Below are 24190 nucleotides of genomic sequence, written 5' to 3'. Positions count from 1 at the left end.
TAAGAGAATAAACCCCAGTCCTGTGAGAAGCCTAAGATGCTAATGAATTAAGATTCCTGTGACAGGCTTTGCCCTCAAGGAGCAGGCCTCTATCACAGAGAAAGGCTCAACTAAGTCCATTCTGCGCAAACACAAAGGCTAGAAACAGAATGGCGCATCAGAAAGTCCTGGCCTTGGTGTTTGCAGAGCAGGGACAGAGAGAGGCAGTGGTGATGGAGGGCCCCTGGGACCGGATAATGAAGTGTTCCCCCTAGGTTATAGAAAGAACTGGAAGTTAACCTAAAGGCTCATGGAATCTGCATTAAGAAGATGGATGAGGGGTGGGGATGGAGGTCTAGAGAGATGGCTCAGTGTATAAGAGTGGTCACCCTACAGGCACAAGGACCTAAGTCCATATCCCCAGCACCTGTGTAGAAAGCCAGGTCTGGTCATGCAAGCATTGCAGGCCCACAACTGGGAGGCAGAGATGGCTGGATCCCATATTCCAGGAGCTCGCTGGCTGGCCAGCCTAGCCAAAAGAGGCAAGCTTCAGGTTTACGAAGAGAGCTTATCTCAAGGCAATAGAGAAAGACAACTGATGCCCTGATGACCTCCAGACACACTGATGACACACCACAAACACACACACACACAATGTGGACTGGGAGCTAAATGTGGTGGCTCATGCCTATAATCCCAGCACTGGAGAGGCTGAAGCAGAAGCTGGGAGGCCAGCCTGAGCTACATAGTAAAGACTAAGCAAACCTGGGCTATGAAATAAGATCCACACATTTTGATTAAAAAAAAAAATGTCTTGGGGGGAAATAAAAAATAGCAATGAGTAAACCTTGAATCTGCTAATACAAATGTATTAAAACATTCCCCGGTAACCGGGCAGTGGTGGCGGAGGCCTTTAATCCCAGCTCTTGGGAGGCAGAGGCATGTGGATCTCTGAGTTCAAGACCATCCTAGTCTACAGAGTAAGTTCCAGGTCAGAGCTACACAGACAAGAAACCCTGCCTCAAAAACAAACAAAACCAAAAACAAGCAAACAAAAACCAAACAACAAGCAAACAAACAAAAAACACAGTGACAGTGAACATACAAGGCAGAAACAGCACAGTAAGGAAAAGAGGAAATCCTCCAGCATCAGAGGCCACAAAGGCTTCTGGTGGTTTCCTGAGAAGCCAGGACAGGATGCGACTGAAGATGGGCTTGGAGCACCAGGCTCATCCAGGGACTCTCCTTGATAGAGCTGCCTGCATCCCGAGTCTGCTCAGAACTCAAGTAAGGGTGGAGCAGACAGCTCTCCTCCAGCCTGTATTTCCCAGGCATCCTGTGGCCAAAGTCAGGCAGGGAAGTAACTTTAAGTGACTAGGAACAAACTTTACATCCAGCTGCATCCTCTTCGGGAGGAAGCCCCCTTGCTGGCCAAGCGATGTGATCAGTCACAGCTCAGCATGTGTTCTTTACCCAAGCTGCTTTCAGCCTTTTCCCTTTTGATTTCATTTCATCAACCTTGGAGTACAAGTCCCATTACTTACAAGGACAATTTGTTAAGACATCCTCCCATCCCACCTCTAGCCCCCGTGCCAAGGAGCTAAAACAACACCTGGGGTTTGATGAGGAAGTCATAGCCGCTCAAAAGTCAGAGTCCAAAGCGTCACTCAATAGCTGCTGCCGCTGCTGAGGAGCCAACCAAACAGGTAAGCAGCCTGGTTCTCTCTGCCAGATCTACAAGCTGAAGAAACAGGTTCCGGTTCTGCAAGGTGGTCTGCAGTGCCCGGGACAGCGTCCACCTGGGAAGTTAATCGTTTGTGAAGTCAGTGGTTCCTCACCTCTGGCTCTCAGAGGCACCCACAAAATTCACAATGGTCTCTCTGGACCAGCGGCTCTCAACCTTCCTGACGCGGTGACGCTTGTGTTGTGGGGACCCCACAACCATAAAATTTCCACTGCTGTTCATAACTGTAATTTTGCTACTGTTATGAATCATAATGTAAAATATCCTGTTTTCTGATGGTCTAAGGCAACCCCTGTAAAAGGGTTGTTCGGCTCCCAAAGGGGTCCCAACCTACGGGTTGAGAACCACTGCTTTAGATGCTTTTAATGTACAGAGTTTGGGGGTGCACATTTTCCATTAAGCCCGGACTGAAGAAGCGAGGGCCCAGATGAGCCTAAATTTCCCACCAGCCAGAACTATACCCACAAGTCTGACTCGGGACAGTGCTTTCAGGCTTGGTGCTCCCGTGACTAACATGCCAATCACTGCTGACAGGATTCCCCCTGCAAGCTGCCTGCGTGTGTTCCAGTCATCGTGCGCAAGCACCAGACAACCAGAATGAGCTAGCAGCCAGAGCCTGGAACTGGAAACACTCTCAGACTCCAATCCCTTGTCAGCACCTCTCCTCCAACCTGCTGCTAGAAGCTTCCAAGGAGCAGCTCACGCAGTTACCTTCTCCATTATGCTTGAGTCAAACCTGCTCTCCTGAAAGCATCTCTCAGGAAAAACCAAGTCGCTGGGCTTGTGCCTTTGATGCCAGCACTCAGGAGGCAAAGGTAGGTGGATGCCTGCGTTTGAAGCCAGCCTGGTCTACAGAGCGAGTTCCAGGCCAGCCAGGGCTACACAGGTGTCCTCTCCCCTCTAACACAGAAAGTCCCAAGTACTTCGGCATTCCTCTCAGATGAGAGTCCTCTGGCCCTAAGACTGCAAGGGTCTTATAAATCAATAACAGCAACCTTCACACTCCCTGAGGTCACCTGAGACTCACCTCCAGCACAAGTGGCGTGTACTGCCTTATTCTCAACTGGTGACCAGCCAGAACCACCTACAAACTGCTCAGCAGGACTGCCAGGCTCAGAAGCAGCTTCATGCAGGATGCTTTCCTCCAGTGCGTTCCCTCACCAAGCCCGGGCTGTGCACCAGGTACCCGCCTGCCAATGTCTAACTCAGACTGTTGCTCTAGGGATGACATCCATGTGAGTGTGTTGCTGGCTTACAGAAAACACACGAATGCGTGACTTTTGTAATCATTACTATTCAAGCTGATGAAGGTCAGCACAGTGTATGCATTTCAGGATGCGATAGTGCACTATTTCTTTCTTTCTTTCTTCTCCCCCCCCCCACCTCGCAAGACATAGTTTCTCTGTGTAGCCATGGCTGTCCAGGACTCACTCCGTAGACCAGGCTGGCCTCAAACTCAGAGATCCGCCTGCCTCTGCCTCCCAAGTGCTAGGAATAAAGGCGTGCGCCACCATGGCCCACTGAAGTGTGTGCACAGATTTTGTGCCCTTCCTTCTGGTTGAATAGCCCCACCAACCCAAGCAGCTGATCCTGGTTTTGTCCCAGGAGATGCTGGTTTTCTTTGGGGGGGGGGCGTGGTAAGGAAGGCAAAAAAAAAAAAAAAAAAAAAAATTAACATCTCTGTGCAAGAATATCCTTCCACACAGAGATTCTGATTTCAGGGATGTGAGCTGGCTGCATATTTCTAGAAATTCCATCTGCCCATTTTACAATGCCAGGTAACAGAGTCCCAGGTTTTCAGTATTCTAGGCCAGTTGGAGAAGAACTGTGGTTTTTTTCTTCATGTACAAGTTAGGAGGAAAAAAAACCATACCAGATGTGGTGCTTTCTTAATATACAATAAAAATTCGATACCTAAGCTATTATATGCTTCTCATTAATTAAAAAAAGGGGGCCAGTGAGGTGGCTCAGCAGATGGCAACGCCAGCATCAAGCCAAGCAGTGGAAGAAGAGAACAACTCCTACCAATTGTCTTCTAGGCTCCTGCCCATGTGGGTGCGAACATGCGCAAACGGAGTCAGGGCAGACGAAAGGCTCACTGTTTTCACTAGGTGGAAGACAGTAAAAGTTGCAGCTCAAATGAGCGTTTCTTCCTCTGTACATTTTTATTTGGGGATGTGATAGGTTCCCCAGGGCCTTCAAGACTCCAGGTGAAGAGGACTCTAGCTCTGCCTAAGACTGCTCCACCACAGTGACTCTAGAAGTGAAAATGAAGTTTCCTGTAGCTTCCTCCTTGGTGGAGGTGAATAGTCACACAATTGATGTGTCAAACAGATGAAAAAAAAAATGTTAGCTCCAACTTCCCAGCACAGAGGAAAACACCTTCATGCTGAGACAGAACTTGGGAAATTTACAGAGTACGAGTTTTACCATAAATATACAGTAGGGTTTGTTTACCTTTTTAAGGGGTCAGGTGGCAGTCCAGTGAGTTGGAAAAATTACAGAAACAGTTTCTTAACGAGCAGCATAAACACCTGTTCATAAGACCGTCCACAAAGGCATCCCCGACTGAGAGCTCAACCACCCAGCGCTGTGTAAGAAAACCCATGCTCAGTAGATACAGGGACAAACTGACACCTCACAGGCCCAGGATACTTCAAAGCTGGACTTCTCAAAGACCAGCTGTACCCCTGGGGCACTGTTTAATTAACAAACACTGAAGTTCTAAGCCGACCTGACTGCACAGGTGGGATCCAGCCATGTTTCTAACCAGATCTACCTAGGGCAGCGGTTCTCAACCTTCCTAGCGCTGCCACCCCCAGGTCTGGTGGTGACCCTCAGCCATAAAATGATTTTCGTTGCTACTTCATAACTGTAATTTTATTACTGTTATGAATCACAATGTAAGTTGTTTTGGAGATGAAGGTTTGCCAGAAGTGTTTCAACCCACAGGTTGAGAACCGCTGCCCTTTGGGCCTTCAGAAATATTGCTTTTAAGGCAAGAATTGGTAAGTTAAGACAAAAATCAACCACCCCTCCAAGGCTTTGTAGGCTACGAGGCAATATTGAAGTATTTGTGTACATACGGGGTAAGAGAATAAAAACCATTATGAGCTCACAAGCTGAAAACACAGGTGCTTGAACTCAATATGCTGGTCCCTGCTCCAAAACATCTCAGGCGCTCCTTCCATACAAACCCACAGAGATCCACGAAGTGCAGACTGTGTCTGCCATAACAGACAGGGCTCAAATTTAAAATTATCAGTCAGCCTTTCTCTTCTACACTAGGAAGGTATTCTTAAGAACCTGCAATGGAAACATTACACAGCTGGGGATCTACTGGGCACCTCTAGGCAGCTGTTAACGGTGTCTGAACATTAAGGATCCATTAATGTGGGGCTCACCAGAAGTCTAAAGTGAAGCAACCTCAAAACTGCCCAGAGGTTCTATGTGGGGAAAAGAATGTCCCGCCCTTCACATCATAACCCCTGAGCCCATCCGTGCAGTTACGCTGCGTGACAAAAAGAAATGAGAGTAGATGGATTAAACTTGCTAAGCAATTTGAGACGTGAGCACTCTAGATAACGGGTGGTTAAGGCTCAGCAGGTACAGGCACTTGCCACCAAACCTGACAACATGTGTCCCATCCCGAGGGCCCTTATCATGGAAAGAGAGACTTGAACCCTGAAAGTTATCCTCTGTGCACCATGGCACATAGCCCCTACTCCACCACATACAAAATAATACTAAATAACATAATTTTTAAAATTTAATTGAACTTAAATATCAAAGAGGGAGGGAGACAGGGGGTTTGCTGTCTGCTGGGGGGACTAACACTGCACCCCCAAGTCTGAAGTTCAAACCTTCAATGTGTTGACGTGAAGAGAGGAAGCCACTAGAAAACCATCAGAGGGCAGGGCCCTCATGGGACTGATGCTCCTGTGAGCAGAGACCCCAAGAGAATTTGCTTCCGGTATCCCAAGAAAATAACTGTTGGCCACCTGTGGTGGCACACGGGAGGTGGAGGCAGGTGTGTCTCTTGTGAGTTCTCAGCCAATTCGGTCTACATAGCATGTTCCAGGCCAGACAGAGCTACTGGGCTACTGTCTCTCAAAACACAGAAGCTAAACTGTCTATAAACCAAGAGGGCCCACCCAAGGACCTGACTACCACGGTGGCCTAAACTTTCTCTTGTTCAAGCCATGGATATGTGGCCTTATGTTGTGATAAAGAGCTCAGGCTCTCAGGCATGACCCGTGAGAAGACTCCACTGGCCATTTGCTGGTTCTAGAGCTACAAGGGGCTGAGAGTCAAGAAGTGCAGCTGGCCTCTAGAAGAAGCAGGCAAGAGAAGGAACCTTGAAGATGCTTTGAGCTTAGAGAGCTTAGAGACCCACGCTGCACTTCCCACCTGCAAATCTGAAGGAAGAACTGGGCAGAGAGAAGCATGCTACAGAAGCAAGAGGAAACGGGAGTTCAGAAAGGCTTACCCTGTCTCAAGTCTCAGCCTGAAAGAGAGTAGGGGTGGGTCGGCTGGCAAGGTCACACCCAGGTGACTGGAGCCAGGGAGTGTGGATAAAGGCACAGACAGCAACCACATGCTCAGGAAGCAATGGAAGTAGCTAAGTAGCAGTAGACACAACTGGGCCAGGCAAGGCAAGAGGTCATATGGGGCCAGTCTGTGACAAATCAGGACAGACTCAGGAGGGTGAGCCCAGAGAGGTCATAGGGCAGACCAGGTGTAAATGCTGAACTCTTCCTCCTGTTGTTTCAAACACAGCAAAAGGACCACTCTTTCTGGACAAGGAGCCATCTTGAGACACTAAACCCTAGAATCAATCCTAGGAACTCCTCTTTGGGGACGACAGGCTTTAGAGCAGAGGCTGGCCCAGCTAGAATGCAACCAGCCAACTGGTAGCCATCAGCTTAATCCCTCACTGAATGTTCTGACTTATTCCTGACTAGATCTAAAATAGTTTAAACTATCCTTAGACTCCTCTACTAAATATATTCTAACCAATGAGCCACAGCACAGTAGTTACAAAGGAACTCTATAAACTGCTATGACCAACGTCAACATCAGAGGAAAGCACAGTCTCCTCAGGTGACTTTCCAAGCAGATGACACTTGTTCTCAAAGATTGCAAGATAGTACTCCGACTTTAAAAAAAAAAAAAATCCAGACACACAACCTTAAGATAATTTAAACTTGGCATAATGGAGCTGATGGGTGCAACAGACGAATAAAGACTATTTCTGGAGTAGGCATCCCAGTGTCTCTGGTCTGTATGCTCAGTGCAAGAGGTTCAACACTCACTGGCAAACGGTGACCATCAGGACTTTAAATGTAATATTTTTACTGAAAAACCCCCTATCTCTGCCCCTGGGGAATGGTTAGTACTCACCCAGCCCAGAGATATTGATTGCCTTCACCGATTTCTTCATTTTGTAGAGAACCATCCGGTCCACGTCCAGAGCCTACAATACAGAGAATATATGAATTAAAACATGTTTGCACATAGACCATAACTACAGGCAGCAGTAGTGAGAACTTTCTGAGCTTCCTACTACAAGGCCCCTGGGCTGCTTCTGTGGGCAGAGTCTTTGCCTAGTGCGTAAAATTGTTTTTCAAAGCACATGGAGCAGCAGTTTGACTGGTTCACAGAAAACCAACTCACACATCTCAGGCACGTGAAGCATATAAGCTGCTCCTGCCCATATCACCTGCCGGGCACAGCACTCTACAGCAAGGCAAGTGAACCTGGACAGATGGCTCTGCGGCATCTGGGCTGTCCCTAAGCTCTATCTGCAGACTCAAGGATACCAGGTGCCCCTCCTCCACAAAGAGCATGCTGACCGGCAGGCTGCAAAGGACAGACACAGAGTTAGACCTGCCCCACACAAATTGGTGCTTTGGATTTGTGAAGGTATTAGCTGTGTTTAGGAGGCTTGTCCCTAATCCTCTCCAAGCCTCAGGTTTCTCTCCCAGAATCCAGCTGCAGCAGCTTTGTACGACTGAATGATTAAACAAACACTCACATGGTTAATATTCAGCAAATACCGACAGCGCAACCATCATGCAGCAGCGACAGGCAGCACTCGCAACCTCTGTACATAGTAGGTGCTCAGCAGTATGCACAGTGATTCATCCAACCTGGGGACCGACTCACAGCTAAGTGTCCACCAAAGAGACAGGGTAAGCACTTTCCCAGAGCTCAGTTCCACAGCTCGGCAGATCAAAGGACGCCAAATGGTTGTGACAGGAGGCTGAGCACATCTGGGACCCATGAGAGCGAGGCCAACTAAGCGGTAATGGGGGTGACTATTTAAAACACCAGTGACCTGTCTTCTGAAAACACTGAGAAGGCCAGCCTGTAGAATCCGCTTCCAGAATCAGCCTTTGTAAGTCCTTGTTCTGATGCCACAGTAGCTACTTTCTGTTTAAGAACAGATGAGATTGGAGTTGACAATTTTAAATGGAACAATGATCAAAAGACATCAGGCATAGTGGGGGGGGGGGGGGGGGGGGGGGGGGGGGGAGTCCTTATCACATTACTGTGTATTTGTCTCTGAATGAACAGGTCAACCCTGGGGCCATAGGCTTGCACTCTCAGAACTATCTGTCTGTCTGTCGATACATACATACATACATACATACATACATACATACATACATACATATTTTTTTAAAGACAGCTGTGCTATATTGTATAACTGAGGCTGGCCTTCAATCAGAACTTCTTATAATGAGTTAGCTTTTTTGTATATAGGGAAAGATTTTAAGTGACTGTGCCCCAGAGACGCTCCCGTCTCAGTGCTGGGGTTACAGGCACCTGCTACCACACCTGGCTTTTCCTGTGGGATCACACGGTGTGTGGATGGGGATGCGCACCTGTGGAAGTCAGAAAAGGACACTTGATGCCTCCTTCATCACTTGCTACCCTATTCCCTTAGCACAGACTTGTTTTGGCCATGTAACTGCCATGATCCATCTTGCGGCACTGTGGTCATGACTATGCCTGGCTGTTTTATGGTGTGGGCTTTGGTTTTGCTTTGTTTGTTTGTTTTTAACTCAGGGCCTCATGCTTGTATAACAAACTCTCTCACCTCCTGAGCCATCTCCCTAACCTCCCAAGCGAACGCTTAACATCCCTGGGTGGTCATCTCTCATCTACTCTTGACCTTGAAATATAAAAGGGGATTTGGGAACCCATAGACCTCTCCCTCTCAGCCTCCTGATCCTCCCTCCCAGCCTCCTGGTCCTCCCTCCCAGCCTCCTGGTCCTCCCTCCCAGCCTCCTGGTCCTCCCTCCCAGCCTCCTAGTCCTCTCTGGTTGTCCCCAGTCCTCCCGGTCCTCCCCAGCCTTCCAGCCTCCAAGCAGTGTTTGCTCAGGCTTTTTCAGAAACACTGGATCCTGAAGCACCACCGCCCACGCATCAGGGAGCAGAGCCTGACACACAGCCATGAATCAGTGTGCTGTCACAGCTGAGCGTTCTCATTCCAAGTGACAGGTCCTTGCTGCAAAACACATTTGATGAGGTAAACACGCAGTCCAGGGCCTCTGCTAAAGAATCTACCCTGGCCAGTCTCTGCAACTGCCCAGAACAGTACCTGACCTGCATTCAAACAAGAAGAGCCACCCTCCCCCAAGCCTCCTCAGAGAGCAGAGGATATCCACAGCAGCAGGGCTGAGCTGTCTGGAAGCCACTCAACAACAAGGCTTGCCGAAAAGCTTCCTTGAGCGCAAGGTGTGAAAGGAGGAAACATTACTTGAGAAAGGACAGAGAAGCAGAAAGCAAACTTCCAAGGCAGCTCGGATCATCGGGGAGGCTCCCGGCATCCATAATGCCAACAAAAATAAGCTGTAGAATCAATCCCCTCCTGTGCTCTAAGTTTTCCTCGCTCACCCATCGATGCCCCCCACCCGACTGTCACTGTCACTTCCGGTTACTCCCACCCCCTCCACCCCCACCCCTGAGCTCTCATCCCATTGAAGCCAACTCACTGTTTTCTTCCCCTTCCCAACACCCCCAGCTTCACAGGCTGGTTCGCAGGTATCTGGTCCTCCAGCAAAGCCACCGGGTAACCCTCCACGGGAAGGGTTAATCATTCATTATAGGTCGGCCCACAGCTTCTGTGGTTGATCAGGGTTTCAGATGAGATTTGCTAAGCACTAAAGCTGATAGTGGAGATGCAACGGGGAAGAAACCAAGACAAGGATCCAGCAACAGATAAACTGGTGAGGGCAGAAGGCCAGGACTCAGCTTGAAAAGACACCTGCGCAGACGACTACCATGTGTGAGCACGCAGAGTTCTGGGAACTACCAATAAAACGACTTTCACTGCTTGTTACTTTCCCCAGGGCCCTTCTCTAAGGCCATGGGCTGCATTCACGTCCCACTGAGCACCAGATAACCTGCCAAGGAATGGGGACTCAGTACCAAGCCTCAGGGTTCCCCTGACCAGAGGCGTGGACTGTAGTACTTCAGGGCCACGAGGGGCAGGCAGGAAACGATCCTCGGAGTGAGCACCCACAGCTGAAGGAATTAGCTGTTGCCACACTGGTTCAGAAACCAGCCAGGCCCCATTTGCAAGTTGGACTCATGGGTAATTAATCAGCTACTAGCCAGCCTCTCTCCAGTAGACCCAAGGGCTCTGCCCATTGGTAAGCCCAGGGCACACCTGTGTCTGTGGGGCGTCGCTCAGGCCTGCCCAGAAGTAGGGGCTGGAGGTGGTGATCCACTGAGGTGCCAGGGGCTGGCACTCTGCAACGGGCTCAACTCAGACAACACTCCACACAGTGCTCTGGAGGACCACAGGCCTTTCCTATCAAGGACAGCGCAGAAGCCTTATAAAAATACACCTCCATTGGAAGAGTCCTTCGATCCCTGTTGTTGAAGGGAAGCTGTTTCCTGCCTCAGGAGTGAGCAGATAAACAAACGCTAGCTGCTGCTTTCCCCTGTCTATCCAGCAGAGCCTAGCATGAAGGTGAGTTGGCGTTTGTCGGCAGAGGTAATTATAATTAAAATCCACACCAGAGACAAGCAATTCCCTCCCTACTCAGAAATGCCCCCTCCATCACAGAGGGTATTTATAGATCATCAGGAGTGAGCACAACTAAGAAGTCTCGGATCCATGACGTATTTTTAAAAAAAGTTTTGCTGGGCTGGAGAGATGGCTCGGTGGTTAAGAGCGCAGCCTGTTCTTCCAAAGGTCCTGAGTTCAATTCCCAGCAACCACATGGGGGTTCACAACCATCTATAATGTGATCTAATGCCCTCTTCTGGTGTTCAGGTGTACATGCAGACAGAACACTGTATACATAGTAATAAATAAATAAATCTTAAAAATAAAAATAAAAAAGCTTTGCCAAAACCTTAAAGCGAGAGCAATGTAAGGCTTTTGGTGGTCCCCAGAAACTGAAGGTAGCTGCAGTGTGGCTGAGACTTCTGACTGTAACTCACCTCCCACCACCCTCTTCTGCCACAACTACTCAGGCCTGTAAGGAAAAGGGAGAAAACCTACACCAAAATGTGTGGGCAAATTCCAAGCACTTGGAGATGTATATGTCATTAAAGACAGAGGGCTGGCCCGCCCCGCAGCTGATGTCTGGCCAAGCCCTATAAAAAACTTGGAGGGGCTAGACTCAAGCTGACCTCTACTTTGTTAAAACAAGCTTAACAGATTAAATTTATTACATAAACAAGACTGAAGGGATGTGTCTCAGATATTTTCCAAGGAAAATAAGTAACTGGGGTGGTAAGTGGAGATGGTGCACGGAGACGGTGAGGGTAGGGGTCATGTGTAACCTGCCATTAGAAAGTCCCTCTCCTTCCCATTCGCTGCCTGGTCACACCTGGTTGCCCTGCACAGTAGCCACAAGCTGCAGGGTATTCAATTAAAAGGAAAAATAGTTCACTTCTGCATGCCTTGCTGCCTTCCTAGAGAGCTCCAGCCACACAGGCGTCCATGCTGATGGTTCCAGAATGTCATCAGGCTCTTTTCCTCTGCCTCTGGAGGTCCTTCTGTGCACTTGTGGGCCTGTCCCAGGGGCAAGGAAACAAACTAGGCAGCCTGGGCCTCCTTGTTCCATGACTCAGTACCGTCACATACTACCTTCTCCTCTTGGGTTCCACAACCCTGGCAGGCGGGTACCTTCGCCCTGATGGGGAGGCTGGGTGAAGGGGCAGCTTCCACGGTCTGCCTAAGGAGCTGGGGAAACCCATGAGCTACAAGGCAAAGAGGTCACGGCCTAAGGGTTCTGATGGGTAGATATGTCCAGTTGGATGTGTTAACGGGTGAGGGAAGGCTCACTCTCACCCTACTGAAGAAAACAATCCAGCTTTTCTCAATCACGGGCCTTGGCTATTAGCTGTGTTTTGAATTTCACTATAAATATTTGTGGGAGTTTATTTAATTACCATCTGGCCCTTTACAGGAAAAGTTTGCTGCCTCTGACTTAGACAATCCACACAGAGCATCTTTTCCATGGCATGACCCAGGCCTGTCCCTTCAGCCCTGGCATAGAAGCACTACGTCCTACCAGCCCAGGACCTACCAGCACCCTGGGATCTCAAACAGGGTCAACCGGGAAGGGAAGGGGCCAACCTTCCTTCCTGGAACCCAAAGACAGGAGACCTACAGAACATAGTTGCCCCCACTGAGCAGGCCCCCTCCATGTTCTCCCCTCCTAGGCCACCCCATCTCCCCTGACTCTATTTACAAAGGACCATCCTGAGAGGAAATGAGTTTTGAAAGCTACCTGATAAACCCAGGCACACCCAAGGGCAGCTCTGCCAGGACAGTCACGCGAGCAGTAATGGCAGCCCGGCCTCTTCACACATTTGACTTTGAGCAAAGTACAGTGCATTAAGGAGAGTGGCAAACGTTTGCAGAAGCCATCGGGGAGGCACATAATCACAGAGTGGCCGTGAGCTCGCTGTAAAGCAGGCCAATAATGGGCCTACCTCCTTCTGGGAATTAAGTGAGGCCAGGAGAAGAGCAGGTGTCATTCAAAATTAAGATCAAATTCATGCCCAAGCCAAGCCAAACCGCAGCTGTGTGAAATGTGTGCGCCTCGGGACAAGCTGGAAGGGCGGGAACACGTGGCCATTACCTAATGACACAGAAGCTAAACACACGAATACACACAACACCCTTCAAAACAGCCCTAAAGTGGACAAACCCACAAACCCCTACGCATTTGTACCAAAGAGGGCTACAAAGCAATGAAAGGACAGCTGTTGTGTACACAGAATACAAGAGGCTTTGACAAAAATGTTAACACCAACACGCAACGCTATGCTGTGAAAACATCTCAAAATGAAAGGCCAAGCTAGATGCACCATTGTGCCATGGGTGGCAAACTACAAGTTTACCGAAGGACTCAATCTAATACTGAAGTAGGTGACACCGGAGTACAGGTAATGAAAAACAAACACTCGCTCCATGGTTGTCCTGTTCATAGTTTCTACATGTCAGACTCCATTCTCATCACAGCCTGAGCAGAGAGCACACCTTCAGAGGAAGGTCTCACACACACACACACACACACACACACACACACACACACACAGACAGAGACAGAGACAGACAGACAGAGAGAATAAGAGAGAGATCATGTCAGGCATGGTAACTCACTCCTGAAATCCCAGCACGTTGAAGGCCAAGACAGGAGAACTGCTACAATTTAAGGGTCAGCAGGGGCTACAGTGTGAGACTGTCTCACACAAACAGATAAAACAAAAAACTGGAAAGCAAGAAAGCCACAGCACAATAACAGGTCACGGGCCTCGGTGCATTCACTATGCTTGACATTTGGACAAAGCCAAATGAAAAGGACGTCGATATTCTGCACTTGCCTCCTTTTCTACTATCCGGCCATTGAGGATTTGCTTCCTTTTGACCACAAAAGTACATGGAACAGATTAAGCAGTAAAGAAAACAGCAGTACTCAAAGCTGCATGTTCCCACATACAAAAATAAACAGAGACTCCTTGGTTAGGCGGTACAGGAAGCCATCACGTGGCTCCGCAGGAGAGGTAGAAAGTGGTGCCAAGAGACTCAATTTTTGGCACCCTTTGAAAGATTTACCAGGGTGTACTTATGCATTCGTTTATTTAAGGATAAATAAATGATTAATGTGGAAACAGCTCTGTGGGATGCAGAGGAAGGTAAGCTAACCCAGCCTGTGGCAGGAACCTCGCCTGAAGCTCTCTGGACATGGACACAGAAGGCTGGGAGTCCTTGAGGTATGAAACGGCAGGAGACCCAGGGCAGCCAGGAGCACTGACCAATGAAGAAGTCAGGCGCGCAGGCCCACCGTGGGGAACCCCAGCAGGCTCCTGGGCTCTGTTTGCACCTGGCACTGGGTCCAGGCTTGGGACACAATGGGGAGGAGGGAGCCTCGTGTCTCGCCTTCACCTTGCCGTCCCACGGCTGAGCGCCACTTCCCTACTCCCCCACAAATTCAAATATATTCTCAGTAATGCTTTTAGAACTGGGAAAATAAGTAAGAGGAAACCCCAAAGATGACATCACCTGAGAGAAACAACTACGCAGAGCAGAAACTATTAGGTGCTCGGTGGCAGCAGTCCGCCGAGACTAAAGACTCAAGACAGGGCCTCGTGGAATGGACCAGTAAAGGACAAGAGAATACCAGTCTCCAGATGGCTCACATATCCCAGGTCGAAATGATGGGTCAACGAGGAGCAGCTTTGGTCTTGTCAACTTTCAAAAACAACTATCCCCTACAGATGCCCATGGGACACATCCAACTGCTAATTTGCCTATGCTACAGTCACTATTTAGAGAAAAGGACACAGACACCCATGAGCCCAAGCTTTGTCATGCTTCCCAACTAATTACTGAAAGGGATAAGCAACTAGGAAAGCACAATGACAAGAAGGTTGGTTACACAGTGGCCACACAGAGGTGGAACGCAGAGACTCCTGGCACAGCCTTGCACGGTGCCCTTCCCAGGGAGGAGCCAGTGGGACACAAGAGGCCCTGGATGGTCCAAGGTTCTAGCGCCTCTGGCATTGACAATCCTACATGGTGCCCCTCCAAACGAAAGCAGAGCACAGAGGGGAGGCTGGAAGTGAGCAATGGCAGGAAAGGAACCACACTGGGGCCCAGGGGTACCATCCCAGAAGATGTCCAGCCATTGCTGAAGGGACAAGGGACAGGGGACAGAGCCAGGCGCAGGGGCTGGGAAGGTGAGCATCAGCTGGTGGCTGAGGTCAGCCTTCTGTTATCTTCTCAGGCCCACAAGACAATGAGATCCTAGGTCAGACTGACTTCCCCAGGAAACTAGGCTCAAGGCACATGAACTTCACTTGGGTGACATAAAGAGGGGAGGGAGGCGATCTCCCACCTCCCCTCTGCTGAGTCTTCAGAACTAAGAAGGGTATCCTTGAGGCAACGGAGTCTGCCTGGGGACACGTCCACACAGATCACACACCATTGGCTCTACCCCCTACACCTCATCCGGGCCAGCATGCCAGGCCACACGGATGCCTTCCTGTTGTCCACAAGCTGTCATATTTGTGTTTTATGTGTTCTTTCTGAGGAACATCGTGTAACTGTGACCAGATGCTTAAAGCAATACATGGGGGCAGAGCAGGGCAAGGTGACACATGCCTGCAATCCCTGCACTCACGGAAGAAGAGGCAGATGAATCTCTATGAGTTCGAGGCCAGCCTGGTCTACAAAGCAAGTCCAGGACAGCCAAAGCTACACAGAGAAACCCTGTCTTGAAATACACACACACAAAAAAAAACCAAAAAACTAAAAAACAAAAAAACAAAAATGGGGCAAAGAGGTACTGGATGTCTTTGAAAAAGAGAATATAACAGTCAGCAATGAAGATGTGCTAAAGAGACACTTGTCTCTCCATCTTGACTATCAGACTATAGAGAAAACGGACCCCAACAAAACGGGAATTCTCCAGGAATCCTTGGCTTCTGAAGAGCATCTCCTGGCTTCCTAAGTTGAGTCTAACAAGGCTTGCTTCCTCAGCCAGGGTCACGGGCGTAGTGTTCCACATACAGCTGGCACAGTCGGGGACAGCACCAACCTAGGGCCGCCGCTTCTCAGAGGGGCACAGGCTAAAGCATGCCAATTAAGGTAAGTGTTAGGGACACACCTTCCATCAAGGCCTGTCCTCATCATCAGGATAAATTCAGAGGGAAAAAAACGTCTCCAAAAATAGAACATGGCTGAAAAGGGGATGCAAAGAGTATTAAGAGGAGGAAGAGCCAGGCATGGTGGCGCACGCCTTTAACCCCAGCACTCGGGAGGCAGAGGCAGGTGGATCGCTGTGAGTTCAAGGCCAGCCTGGTCTACAAAGCGAGTCTAGGACAGTCAAGGCTACACAGAGAAACCCTGTCTAAAAAAAAAAAAAAGAGGAGGAAGGTGGGGACGAATTTGGTAAAACCCTGTCTTCTGGACATGGCGTGGCCATTACACCCGACTTCACTGCAGTGCCTTTATATGCACAGGGTCAGGCTAAAACAGACCAGTCAATATTCCATCACGCAGCACTAAGTGGACTTAGATTATGATGATGATGTACAGAAGAAGAGGTGGGGGAAGGGAGGAAAGGGGTGGGGGGAGGGGGGGACCCAGTTCACACTTCCATTGCCTCGCCTCCAAGAACCAAGAGGGTTTTTTTGTTTTGTTTCTCATTCATATTTTAAGTTTTAAAGAACATTTCCTGGCATTTCTTGCAGGATCCCCACAAGGGCAACCAGTGGTGCCCTGAACCAGCCTGGTAGAAGGAAGGCCCTTTGTCCTCTTAGCTTTAACATTTAGGGTTAAATGAGTAAAGTGTAGTTTAAAGTGCAGGGATGAGAGGGAGTGGCCACCCAGAGTCCATGAAACCCTCCCCCACTAAGCCAGAGACTCTGTGTTAGGGTCTCCACTATGAAATATGATTCCTAGCAAGCTCTGCTTTCTCATGACTCAGGGCCTTTCCCTGTGCAAGGGGATCCAGGCAGGCCTAATGTGCCCCCCGCATGCCCCCTACCCCACCCCCCCCCCCCCCCGCCTGTCCTCTCTCCCTCTACAGTAGCCACAAGTGTCTGTCAAAGTCAGGTGGCAGAGAGACGATGCCCCACCCTCACCTACCCTGTCCTGCAACCCCTACCAGCACCAAAGCCCTTTGCATGAACGACAGGACATAATCACCACTCAGGAACTCTGTCAGCATCAGGGAAACACACTGTAGTATAACTGCCACAGAGTGTATACTCTGACAAGACAGTTAGGGGCTTAACTCCAAGTACCATACAGCCACTGACGCTGCGTGCCTGACCTCCATCGCATCAAACACCCAGGTCAGCTTGCAAAATCCTCATTCACTTTCCCAACTCAAAGCAGAAGAGAATGACTCAAATACCTTAAGAGACTCACCCCCAGACCGCTTATTTGGCTTTGAACTGAACGAAGAGTTTGGAGAGCCACAGCAAATTTAGGAAAAACACAGGCTAGTTCCCAGAGCTGCACCCCTACCCAGTTTCTTAACAGTGTCCCTGCCAGAGCCAGGAGGCCACAGGCAGCCCCCACCTCATTTTTGCTGCTCTCTAGAGCCTGAGGAAAATAATACCTTCCCACCCCACTCCTGAGTACCCCCTATACCCCCCCCAATGGCTTCTTTAAACCATCCCCACTAGCCAGGCAGTGGTGGTGCACGCCTTTAATCCCAGCCCTCGGGAGGCGTCAAGACTTGCCTGTGCTGGAATACAACATTGACTACTGGACTTCTCAAGGGGGGAAATTACAGATCACTACTACCTTTGGTCTATTTCTTGGACTTCCATTCCTGAGTTCCTGTTTCCCAACCCCCACCCCCATTCCCCAAAGACCTGGTCCTTTGCAACTGGGACAGCCCAGAATCTGGAGGGTAAAGAAGCTAAGGAGGAAATCATGGGCTGCTCGCTGCCCCCATCACAAGCTGTCTACCACAGGAATCATTTTTATTCAAAGGAGTCAAGGGTTCAGATGCCTTTGAAAGTGCTGAATGGCCATGTACCCTCTCGCACACTGGGTCTGGTCTATCCTTCCCCTGTGTCTCCTTCTGGGGCCTCTGGAGCGCCTTGCATTGTCCTGGAACTAGATGGAACAGAATATGCGTCTTTGGGAGCTCTGTTACCACCGGAGAAACACACTGACATAGAAGATGCATAGTTTAACGAGACAGCTTGGGGCCCAACTCCAAGGACCACACAGTAACTGACACTGAGCCCTGGGCTGGTCTCCCTCCATAGCCTCCAGCCCACATCTGCCATATCTACAAATACTAATCTTGTATTGCGCTGTAATCAGTGCAGTACAGTTCTTTCTGTAAGGCAAAGACGGACTGAGGAAGGGTGGAGGATGTGCCGAAACCACCTGGGTATCTTTCTTGCTCCAGGCAATTTTGTACGCACCCTCTCTTCATCTTAAGACCCAGACTTCCTGCAAGAGCCACTGGCATTTCCATTCCCACATTTCTGCACAACAATTATTCAATCTCCTGGCTGCATTTACCGTATTCCTAAAATAGGACAACAGTATCTGCTTGAAATTGAATTGCTGGGGTGCCATGAAGCATCCTGATTAAGGCAAGGACCATCCTACCCCACTCCACCCCACCCCTGAAAACAAATAGCAGAGCAGCCAGGCCACCTGACAGTGACTGGCTAGAGAGGGGAGGGGAGCCTGCCTAGGCCCTTGTTTTATAATTAGGGTCCCCTGGGGAAGGGTCTAGGTAGACACCCAAGGGCTACTCCTAGATACAAACTGAGGACTCATAGTTTGTTCCATTTAGCTCCAGGACAATGCAAGTCTGGGCCCCAGAAGTAACAGGGAAAAGACAGAACTGGCTCCAGGCCTCAGCTCCCCAAAACACAGCTTTGCTTTGCTGTTGGGCCTCAAATGCTTTCAGGTGAAGAGGCAGTGTTGCTAAACACACTCAAAAAGACCACATTCTTCCATTCCAACGCAGAAGGGAGTCACACACTGGTGGCACACTTCTGACCTCGGCTTGGTCGCAGCAAAGGGCCCTAAGAGCCACAAGAAACAAGGTGTGGACAGAGTTTTAGGGCCCCCAAGAGATGCAGAAGCTCCTGCTAATTGCTTTTTTAAGATTTATTGTCAGGTAGTGGTGGCACACATCTTTAATCCCAGACTCAGGAGGCAGAGGCAAGAGGATCTCTGTGAGCTCGAGGCCAGCCTGGTCTACAGAGAGAGTTCCAGGACAGCCAGGGCTACACAGAGAAACCCTGTCTCGAAACACCAAAACAAAACAAAGATATATTTATGGATATGAATGTTTTCCCTGCATGTATTTCTGTGTGCCATGTGTATGACTGACTGCCTATGAAAGACAGAAGAGAGAGAGAGTCAGATCCCCTGTAAATGGAGTTAGACTGTCCTGAGCCGCCATGTGGGTGCTGGGAACCAAACCCTAGTCCTCTGTAAGTGCAACAAGTGCTTTTAAAACAGCTCAGCCATCTCTCCAGCCCCGTTCTTTTTTTTTTTTTTTTTTGGCAGGGGAGGGCAGGTGAGGGGGACTGTAGAGTCCATCCTTTTTATTGTTATTTTTATTTTACGTATACGAACACTCTATCTGGAGGTCACCTGCAGGCCAGAAAAGGGCACCAGACCTCGTTACAGATGGCTGTGAGCCACCACCTGGTTGCAGGGAATCGAACTCAGGACCTCTGGGAGAGCAGGCAGTGCTCTTACCCACTGAGCCATCTCTCCAGCTCCCCATTCTTTAAATTTAATTTTAATGAAAATTAATTTAATTTAATTTTTTTTAACCACCAAGCCTTCAGATAGCACCCCAGCCCCCACCCCCAGCCCAAGGTTGCAGCATAGAGGATGAGTAGGGGTCGTAAGCAGAAGAGAGATGTGACTGGGGACTAGATGAATAATAGGAGCCTAGTGAGGAGGCTGGTCAGGCAGGAAGGCAGGCAAGCAGGCTCAGGATGAGGCTGTGGGCACAAGGCCAAGCGCAGGGCAAAGGTAAGCGTGAGCTCGGTCCTTGTCACTGAGGAATGGAACATGAGGGGACAGGAAGTGCAGCACAGGGCAGAGGCAGCTCCCGGATTTGCTGGGAGGGTCAGAAGTGCAGTTTACTTTCTTCCCTGGAGGATTCAGGTCCCACCCCCCCAGGAAGGGCTCTGGCCATTAGTTATGCTAACTTTTTGTTTTCAGTCCAGAGGTGGGGGGAAAAACCTGGAAACCCTAGGGAAGAGAACAAAAGGGAAAGTGGGAAGCAATGGCCTAGCCTTCTACACGAAAACTGTGCGCCCAGACTGCCCCTCCCCCGCGGGCACATCTGAGATAACTCACGACAGAGAAAAAGCCCAAGGGTCCCTGACACACTCTAGGACACAACACCTGTCCATCTCATGTATGAAGCACCATCCCAAAGTGCAGGCCCATGGACAGTACCCAAGGATGGGCAAACCCCAGCTCACGGTTAACAAGCTTGATGAACAATGGTGGGCCAGCTCCAAAAGGCCACAGAGACTAAACACACTGGTGCCGTGTTTGGTTTGATGGGTGGGGGACTGACACCGAAGAATGGGACAGAATGGACGGACAGGCACAGACACAGTTTAAACCAGTATACCGTCTGCTCTAAAACTAACATGCACAGCACTCATTCCTCTTCACGCAACGTGAGGGAGAGCTCGGATGCCTCCCAGACAGACGGCCTGGGCTGTCTCAGTGAGTAAAGGCACTTGCACCCACTCAGAATTCAACACCCAGGACCCACATGGTATGCAGAGAGAACTGACTCCGGTTATGTTTTCCATGCACGCGGAGAAAATATTAATATGACATTCAAATACATGATGTAATGGGTTGTTTTTCTTAGGAAAAGAAAGACCTATGCCTGAAATTTTCAACAACAACAAAAAAAATTCAATGATTAATTATTATTACTGTGAACAAGAGACTGTAAAAATAAAGTCAATAATGGCAGAAAGCACTTTTTAAACTAAAGCTTCTGCTGTATTTCCCTGGCGTGAATGCCTTAAAATATATAGGAAAAAAAATAGAAGGCCTATGTGAGTACCACTTGTATGAAAGTCAGGGCGCCATCAACCAACCCACGGCACGAGGTGAGAGGCAGTAACTCACTTTTAGTCTACATGACACTTGCAGTACAAAGCGATCTGACATGACAGTGGGTAACCCAGACAGTAGGATTGTAAGACCGCACCCACCGAGGCTCAGAGAGTCCACATATTTCCCAAGGCCAGGGGGATGGGGATGGGGGTGTTAAAGATAAGCTAAAGTGGTTTCCTGTCTGTCGTATTCTCTCAGCCTATGTATGTTCTCATAGCAGCACAGTTTCCTTAATCTGTCTCACAGTAAACTACTATTAAAAAGTCCAGGAACCACAGATCATGAAAATAAAGCTATTTGCCGGGCATGGTGGCAGACACCTTTAATCCCAGCACTGGGGAGGCAGGAGGCAAGTGGATTACTGTGAGTTGGAGGCCAGCCTGGTCTACAAAGGGAGTCCAGGACAGCCAAGGCTACACAGAGAAACCTTATCTCAAAAAAAAAAAAAAAAAAAAAAAAAAAAAAAAAAAAAAAAAAAAAAGAAAGAAAGAAAGAGAAAAGAAAGTTATTTAATTTGGGGGTGGGAGGACCTTTGAAAGTCCTGCAGTAACTACTCTACAATGTCTATTAGGCAGACAAGCTGCTCTTATCACGCCTGAGGTTACTGTGAAAGAGACCTTACTTTCAGAAACCTAAGACTTCCTGGGGCCACTGAACCTTCTAACAGAACTACGGAAGACAAAGGTGAGACCTCGAGGGCGCTTCTTCCAAGGCAAGCAGCCAGGTCTCTTCCCTCACAGGCACGTGCTTTGGGAATGTGAGATGATTGGAGCATTCAGTACTGAACTTCATACCTAACACTGCTGTGACTGCCTCTAAGGAGAGACGCCCTGGAACAGATGACATGGTGCTGTCCTGATGAAAGTGACAAGTTGTTAACAGGCAGGCAGGTTGCATGAATGTAGCCAGAGGGGCTGTGCCAGCCCCTCCCAGCATATGGCTGGGATCAGAGCTGGAGAGGGGTGGAGGGATCAGGGGGACTGGCGTCTACCAGCTCCTCTGCGCACAATGGATGAAGAGGCGCTCTTGCTAGAGCATAGATTGTCTAAATGCGTGGCATCCTGTCCTCCGAGCTGCATCACTGAGAACACGGAAGCCATTCATCTGGAACTAGGAGCACTGATGCCAGTGGCCCACACTATGCTTTCATAAGTCTTTGAATTACATAAGATATAAAACATCCTTTGTTTGGGAGAAAAAAAGAAAAAAGAAACACTCTGAAGTAGTAGGAAATCGGTTTGAGCTCCACCACTGGCCATGCAGCATGTCCTTGCAATCCTTATTGTAAATGTACGGAACAGGATGCACCCGGAAGTCAGACCTGTGGGCCACATTATCACAGTGGACATAAGTCAAGCATTAACTTCTCTGTGTACAGCTGTCTGTGATGCACACACACATATACACACAGCATATATACAATGCCATATACACACACCACACACCCTAGGATGGCTTTACTCCCAAATTTCTGTGAGGATCAGCATCTAGGGATGTGTCGTTGATTAGGATGACTACAATTGCACACTGACTGTGGTCCAACTTTTCATGTCTACACAAGTGGCTTCATTAAACCAGCAGAGCTGTGTAACTGGAGCAATTCTAACCTGTGAACTCCAGTTCCTAAGTTCTGTAACACCCAGTGTATGCCAACAGGGTATTTTGCCTGTATGCATGTCTGTACAGCACTTGTGTGTCATGCCTGCATGTCTGTGTAGCACTTGTGTGTCGTGCCTGCATGCAAGTCTGTGCAGCACTTGTGTGCAGTGCCTGCATGCCTGTCTGTCTGTGCAACACTTGTGTGAAGTGCCTGCATGTCTGTCTGTGCAACATTTGTGTGTAGTACCTGCATGCATGTCTGTGCAGCACTCGTGTGTAGTACCTACATGTCTGTGCAGCACTTGTGTGTAGTGCCTGCATGTCTGTGCAGCACTTGTGTGTAGTGCCTGCATGTCTGTGCAGCACTTGTGTGTAGTGCCTACATGTCTGTGCAGCACTTGTGTGTAGTGCCTGCATGTCTGTGCAGCACTTGTGTGTAGTGCCTGCGGAGACCAGAGCAGAGTGCCGGCTGCCCTGGAAGTGGAGTTATAGACAGCTCATAAGAGATGATGTGGGTTCTGGGAACCCAAGTCCTCTGGAAGGACAGCAAGAGCTTTTCATCGTTGAGCCATCATCTCTCCAACATGCTCCACCCCAATTTTTAAAAAATAAATCACAGCCCATTAAATCATTTAACTTCTTTCTGTAAGGGTGATTTAATCCAGCTCACAGAACACCTGTAACACTTGTTTTGCAGAATAAATCTTGAACAAACTTGTCTTGGACCATCACGACTTAAACCAGTGGTTCTCAACCTGTGGGTCACAGCTTCTTTTGGGGTCACATATCCGATATCCTGCATATCATATATTTATATTACGATTCATAACGGTAGCAAAATTACAATTATGAAGTAGTAACAAAATAATTTTATGGTTGGAGGTCACCACAACATGTGTAGCTGTATTAAAGGGCCGGAGCATCAGGAAGGCTGAGAACCACAGAAACATTGATTTTTCTCTTGACTGCTCCCTCCAGTGAGAGACACTCAACAACCTCAGCATCTCCACTCTTATGATGCATTTCATAAAAACAAACAACAACAGGAAAAAAAAAACCCTATATACATAGTGTAAGTTCAGACAGCTACACTATATCAGATAGAATGCCCAGAGGCCAATGAAAACATGGCAAGCTGAATACAGTGGTCACCAGGGATATGTAAGTTAAATCCCAGTGAGATTCCCCTGTATGCCCTAAAATGACAAAATGGCTGATAGTACCGACAACTGCTGAGGCGGAGATGGAGTGCCTGGAACCCTCGCACGTGACAAGTAAAACTGGAAATGAACTGTGCTGCAGCTTGAGAAAACAGAAGGGCAGACGGGCTTATACTACCTTACATCCACTCAGCACGAGCCTCGCCCCTAAGTGCTTACCCAAGTCAACAATAAAACAAGAATCTGACCACAGCAAGCAGTGCACACCTGTGGGCCAGTCACAAGTTCAAGGCTAGCTCCCCGTCTCAAAAGAGAGAGAGAGAGAGAGAGAGAGAGAGAGAGAGAGAGAGAGAGAGAGAGAGAGAGAGAGAGAGAGAGATCTGTTTGCACAAAGATTCGAACTTGGATGTTCCTAGCCACTCGTGGTCATTCCAGCTAAAACCTGGGGAAACTCAACTGTCCGTCACTTAGTAAAACTGGCTTTAAAACTATGGCACGCTCCATGTGACAGTGCTCAGCTGTAAAGCAGAGTGGTCTAAGAAGCCAGCAGCACGAACAGACGACTATAGCATATTCAGTTCA

The 24190-nt window shown here is 48.9% G+C and overlaps 1 protein-coding gene across 2 annotated transcripts in view; it reads right to left on the bottom strand.

Annotated features, from left to right (window-relative positions):
* Asap2 (ArfGAP with SH3 domain, ankyrin repeat and PH domain 2) overlaps nucleotides 1-24190 on the bottom strand; it is a 151010-nt gene that overhangs the window by 86493 nt on the left and 40327 nt on the right. For both annotated transcript variants that reach the window (XM_051143853.1, XM_051143859.1), the window contains exon 2: nucleotides 7127-7199. In XM_051143853.1, coding sequence (XP_050999810.1) covers nucleotides 7127-7199 — 73 coding nt within the window. The remainder of the gene's footprint in view (nucleotides 1-7126; nucleotides 7200-24190) is intronic.

The sequence above is a fragment of the Acomys russatus genome, chromosome 1 (genome assembly GCF_903995435.1).
Source record: "Acomys russatus chromosome 1, mAcoRus1.1, whole genome shotgun sequence".
NCBI lineage: Eukaryota > Metazoa > Chordata > Mammalia > Rodentia > Muridae > Acomys > Acomys russatus.
Note: the sequence above shows the minus strand (reverse complement) of the source record. Positions and strands in the feature narration are given on the sequence as shown.